The 6,365-nt window shown below is 44.0% G+C and overlaps 1 protein-coding gene across 1 annotated transcript in view; it reads right to left on the bottom strand.

Moving 5' to 3' along the window:
* Positions 1–6,365, bottom strand: part of DDX21 (DExD-box helicase 21) — a 69,664-nt gene that overhangs the window by 3,225 nt on the left and 60,074 nt on the right. Inside the window, exons 10-12 of the mRNA XM_019538510.1 lie at positions 5,806–5,925; positions 4,679–4,752; positions 997–1,156 (exon numbers count right to left, since the gene is read on the bottom strand). Coding sequence (XP_019394055.1) covers positions 997–1,156; positions 4,679–4,752; positions 5,806–5,925 — 354 coding nt within the window. The remainder of the gene's footprint in view (positions 1–996; positions 1,157–4,678; positions 4,753–5,805; positions 5,926–6,365) is intronic.

Raw genomic sequence — 6,365 nt, 5'->3', positions numbered from 1 at the left:
CACCCCACGCAGACCCAGGAGCACCCACCACATGCCCTCCTAGGGTGTGTGCAGCAACAGGAGCTGCCCCTGCCCCCAGATGAGCCACAGCTCCACCCTACACCCTGTCCCAGCTGGGCAGCACCTGTCCCAGCTCCACTCCCTCCCTCACCATGGGGGCCTTGATCTCCCCCACCATGCTCCTTCCCTCCCACTTCCCCTTCCACCACAACAGACTTACCAGCTGCTAGCTCCAAGCTGCCACGCTGTGCTTCTCACTGCCTGCATGCTGTGCTGCAACTGCGCATATGCATGCACATTTATCAGCCAAATTAAATCACCCACTTCAGACCAATTTCTGATATACTCGATTTTCTTTATATTGGTGCTGATCCAACATCGGACCAATGTATTGGTGCACCTCTACAGATTACCATCCAACAATAAACTGGGGAAGGTTTTCCCTGGAATCAGATACCTCCACTCACTTTTTCCTTTCCTTAAGAGATGCTGATATTTAGCACATTTTATAAGGAGACAGACCAAGTCTGCAACAAATAGAACCCCACTAGCATAAGAAACTTCAATATAATTTCCATGACACTATTACAGTTTTCTATAGTATTGGATGGAAAGTTGGGAATAGCTATTAAAAGCAATGAAGGATGCTCCATTTGGACTGGGTTAACAGCTTGGCAGTACCTAGTTAAGGGGAACAGAGATAACCTCTATAGAAGGTAGAGCAGATACACACCTTACAGACTATGACAGACATATATACAGCACAAGCTTTTGTGCACTCAAGTTTACTTCATCAGATCTCTATACCCAAATAGTGCCAGAGAACGTTGGTTTGGGCCCATTTCAGATAGAGAGAGGCAAAGGGTGCTAGCCCTTGTGAAACTTACTAATATACATCACACTGCTTAACATTTACTACACAAACCCTCTCTAGCTGTTAGGAGGATTTGTTTATATGGTTTTCTGAACACAGAAGTACTATGTAACGTTATTTACCACATCCGAGGAGAGCAAGGATCGCTGTTGAATGGAAGTAGCCCCAGAGATATGAGCTAATGCTGCAGCCAAGGCCCTGACTGCCCCCTTTTCCTCTATGAGCTTCTCAGCTGACTGTGTGAAATAGTCGATGGCAGAAGGAGGAACAGAATCCAAAAACCTGAGTGTTGACAGCAAAACCATGATAGGTCAATACACAGAAGACTTACATTAGAAGATTCAATTGTTCACGAGATATTTCATGAACTTTAGAGACTAATTTAAGAATTAAGAGCAAGATTTTCAGAGGTGTCTAGTTATTGGTGGTGCATCACTTATAGGCAGCCAACTCAGGCATGCTGACAAAAATGCCAAATATCCACGCTCTGATAATGAGGTTTGTCACAAGCACCCTAGCTACTTTTAAAATATTAAGCAATTTGTCCAAGTCAAAACTTGCTCAGAGCTTAGGAGTAGTGTGGCACTAGGAAGCCTTTGCCTTGCAATTCTGAGCTAAGTCAGGAGACCTCAACCTTTTTCAGCTCAAGGCTCCTCACTAGATTTAAGGCAAACCTTGGAAAGTTCCAGCTCTTACTTTTCACTTGTTTTTTTGACTATGGAAAAATATTACAGCAATTTTTCTGTTGCAAAGAACTCAGACAGAGCATAACAGGTCAGAATGTTTTTAACACTGTGGATTCCTATATGAAATCTTTGGGATTACCTTATGAATCATGTTTGCACACCTATGATTACATGGTATCTCATAGCACCCTTGAATTACTGAGCTAAGGAATTCCTTATTTTATGTTCTGCACATGCCCCCACCGCCACTCCCAAAAAAAGAGTCTCCTGCATTCACCATCAACTAGAATACACAGGTAATTGTTCAGGATTTGTCAATGCACTTTTGTTACTCACAATGTTACTGAGAGAGAAGTAAGATAAGGTGCTTCCTACTCCTAGAGCAGACTGTTTGAATGCACTAGTACAGGTGTTAGCAACTTTTTTTGGCTGGACTGCTGAAAAAACCACAATGTCTACCTTGGAAGGTGCCAGAGTGCCAACATGCCAGAGCCTGGAGCAGCTGTTTGCAGCTTTCCAGCTGCAGCCGGTCCACGGAGCCTGGTCTGCTCACAGCAGGGCTTCCAGCCTGGGCTCTGTTGCTGGCAGCAGCTGCTTAGAGCCTGGGCTGCCAGTGGTGCCCCAAGCAAAAAGGCCTTGCGTGCCATGCTCAGCACACATGCTGAGGGTTTCTGACCCCTGCACTAGTAGATGCAACTGGCAAAGGGAGCAAGACCAAAACAGAAGGCTTAAATTTACATCTCCAGCCTGGTACCTCACCACACAAGCTGTTCTCAACCTACACCTTGGTAACAAACCTCTCCTCCTACTTAGTCAGATAGGAAGGGCAGAATAGTAGGGCTGTGCAAAACAGCACCATTTTGTTTTGACTTCCGTTTTGAAGGGACAGTGTTTTGTTTCAAGTTTTGGAACCACTGTCCCATCAAAACTGTTTTGACGTTTTGCCCATAGGCTATAATGGGGAACTACAAAACTGCCTATAACTTTGTCAGTTCTTGCCTGATTCAGATGGAACTTGCAAGAATGGTAGCTCCTTCTGAGGCCACGAAGGCTGCCAAGTTTCAAGGAGATAGATGCAGGGATTTCTGGGAAACTGCATCTCAAATTCTTGAAAGCAAAACTTGTGTCGTGTGCGTGCGTGCATGCGTGCGTGCATAGGCATGCTAGCCCCTACTGAGGCCACGAAGCCTGCCAGGTTTTAAGGAGATAGATGCCAGGGTTTCTGGGAAACTGCACCTCAGGCTGCTGAAAAGCAAAACTCGTGACACGTGTGACAGAGAGCAGGCCAGTTCAAACAATGCTGCTTTTTATGCTGTTTCTCCATCCCTCCCCCAGAGTACTGGGATTGGAAAGGATCTCATGGAAGGACCAGTCACTGGCCACCTACACAGTTAATATGAGAGCAGTCCTCCCCCGCTCTTCCCCCTCCCTCACCTTATTTTCTGTTTCCCTGAGGTGCAGCAGTGCAGCCCATGACTGAGCAGCCCATGACTGAGCACCTTTGGGAAATGTGGGGCCCCAATGAGGAGCAGGGTCAATTACAGCATGGGGGCACAAGGTGCAAAGCATGGTGCAGCCAGGGGAACACCAATGATGTGTGGCCCCTGCAGCATGCAACAGAGGGCATATAGCCCCCCAGGTGCTCAGAAGCTGGATCACCTTGCTCTGAATAACAACAAGCATTGCTTAGTAAGGACTCATTCACCTGTTTAGACTAGTGGTGGGCAAAATGTTGGGCTGCAGACTGGATGGGGCCCCATCAGGCCATTCTATCCAGCCTGTGGGGCCCCTAAAAAATTTAGAAAGTTAAAATTTATCTGCCCTGGCTGCCGCTCATGCAGCCCTTGTGCCTTACCAAAACTCAGTAAGCAGCCCTCTGCCCAAAATAACTGCCTGTCCCTGGTTTAGATCAAAAGTGGCCAATGGCAAGAAAAGTCTCTACATTTGGCTTGCAGCAGACCAGGGAGGGGACAGGCAATATGGCAGCAGACAGAGCAGAAGGCAGAGCAGGAAATTAGGCAGGGGAAGGGGATCAGAGTGGCACTTGGGGATGTCATGGAGCTAATTTGCAGCATGCCTGAAAAAAAGATCAGCCCCCACTGGTCTAGACCAAGCACACACAACCCCTGTCCTGCAGGCTGGAGCCTTTTCATCTGGCTGGGGGGGCTCTCCCATGATCCAAAAATTTGGTGTGAGGGAGCAGTGGCAGCTAACTGCCATTCCCCTGCTATCAAATTTCTGGACTCAGAGTGAGCCCCAGGGGCTGGAGAGCCTGGCCCTGGGGCTGACTGGGGCCAGTCAGGGCAGAGCAGCACAGGTCCAAGTAGGATTATGGGGAGGTGGCATGGGGCCCAATGCTGATACACAGGGCCTGATCTGACCTGTGGACTGGCCCTGTGGGCCAGATGAGCACCACTGATCTACACTACGCTATCACTATAAAAAAGTATTAGCAGAAATGGGAGACTCAAGTCTATGCTTAACTAACAGTGCCCAAGTTAGGAGTCTTGGATAGTTTTAGGCAAAGGTCACATCATATTTGACATGGACTTGTGAAGCACTTCTCAGGTATAAAGGTGATATACAGGAACCAGTCAAATATATGCTCTTAGCACAGGAAATACAAATCTGCTGCAACAGAGAAGCATTAGAATAAATGCCAGCTGGAAGCAATTTCTATCAAGTAAGGGTCAGATGTGTATGGAGTTAGGACTGAAGCTGCACAAAGTCAACATGGAAATCTTAACAAGGAACCTAACTTAGCATGTGGCAAACAAAATACAACACACACCTGTGACAGGGGCGCACTCTTACTTCTGCTTAAAACTGTATCACCTGCCTGGTAGTAATTCTCTGTTCCACATATTTAAACTTGTTTTGTCATAAATTAAAAACACTTTCAACAAAATGTGTTTTGAAGGAGAATTTCACTGCGCAAGGGTCTCTGACATACAGACGTTCATTGCCATTGTCTTATTAGAATCTACTGGTCCATGCAGGAAAGCACAGAGGTATATTGGTACATATACCAGAGCTGACCTGTAGTCCACGTTAACAACAGCACTGCTGCTTAACAAGTTCAAAACATCTTAGAATGGTGAGCAGATAGCAAACATACCTGACAGCATCTTTACTGGAAGCTTTAATGATCTCTGTTGCACTAGGAACACCTACACGCTTGAATATTATTCCCTGAAATTGAGAAGAAACCATGAATTGCAGATCAAGAGTTTTTTTTTTCCCTATCGTACTCAATGGGCTAAATCATAGTCAAGTCTGGCTTTAGATGCCTCTATTCCACTTCAAGTGCTGAGTAGGAAAATCTTCTGTTCAGGATTTATTTAACTATAAATAACTTTTATTTCACCTGAAATATAAAAAAAATCATGTTGGGATCTTTGCTAACTTGCAGATACTTGTGCCTAGTCTGCATATTTATACCAGAGATGATAGCAAGGAGAAAGCTTGGATATGTTGTCAGAGTCCAAACCCACAACACAAGGATTATCAATTATTTAAAGAGATGTTACACTGGTCTTAGCCAAAACACCAAACAATAAGCAGCAGAATGGTTTTCAAATGCTGGATGAAACTGAAAATAAAGCAAAAGAAATGGAAAGCACAGTATGAGGGGAAAAAAGAATTCTTGGATGACATCTGTCTCAAAACTTCTGCTTTTAAATCACAAGATTTAGATATTTTTCCTTTGCACTGATGGATTGATAGATCATAGAGCAAGACATTAAAGATGCTTGGAAAGATGTGCAATATATGCTAAAAAGACAAAGAAAGAATTAAAATTCCATGTTTACCCTTCAACAGTGAAAAACATACAACAGAACAGAAAAAGTAGCCATTGTAGAGATTTCAAATCATCAAACGCAAGCCTTGGTAGATAAGTAAGGTAGAAGAGGATTTTAAAATATTTAATTTTAAACTTAATTACTCATAAAATCTTAAGTACCTTCAACAACAGAGTGTATATATGAAGTTTCATGTACAGCAGTGGTAAAGTCAGAGTTACTTAATAGAATGAAAAAGAAACAATTGCCAAGTGTAGTATAGCTCAATATATCAAAGTTTTTCAAACACTGATGTTAACATTTTAGGACCCATGTATTTCCCAAAATGGATTTGTATGGTTTTAAGCAGACCTACCCTGTGAGCTATCCAAGAACACAAATGCATGCTGTAATGTCAGACACTGTGACTCTATTACAGAAAACAAACCCCAAGAAAACTAACCGCTTTTTGTTCTACATGTCTAAGTTGATCTTCCTCCTTTCGCTGATAGAAACAGATACAAATTCCATTCCGTCCAGCTCGACCTGTGCGCCCAGACCGATGGATGTAGGAGTCCACATCCTTTAAAAATAAGAATAAACATGAAAAAACACTTGTCATTTGACCACAGGATTAAATTTGCTAAGAACATAAAAAAAAAGAAGGTTAAACCAGGGGTGGGCAAAATGCAGCCCGTGGGCTGGATGTGGCCTGCCAGGCCATTCTATCCAGCCCACAGGATCCCTAAAAAAATTTTGAAAATTAATATCTGCCCCTGGCTGCCTGTCATGCGGCCCTCAATGGCTTGTCAAAACTCAGTAAGTGGCCCTCCGCCCAAAATAATTGCCCGCCCCTGGGTTAAACTCAAGTTCAGAGCCCTGGAAAAATGTAGGAAAAGAGTTATATTCTCTTATATCTTTGAATTCATTCTGAAAACTGAAGGAGAGCTAATATCTAGAGGTTCACCGATACATCGGTCCAAATATCAGATCAGCACCAATATAAAAAATATTGAGTGCATC

The sequence above is a fragment of the Crocodylus porosus genome, unplaced genomic scaffold (assembly GCF_001723895.1).
Source record: "Crocodylus porosus isolate Cpor-Errol unplaced genomic scaffold, CroPor_comp1, whole genome shotgun sequence".
NCBI lineage: Eukaryota > Metazoa > Chordata > Crocodylia > Crocodylidae > Crocodylus > Crocodylus porosus.
This window is presented reverse-complemented; position numbering and strand designations above follow the sequence as displayed.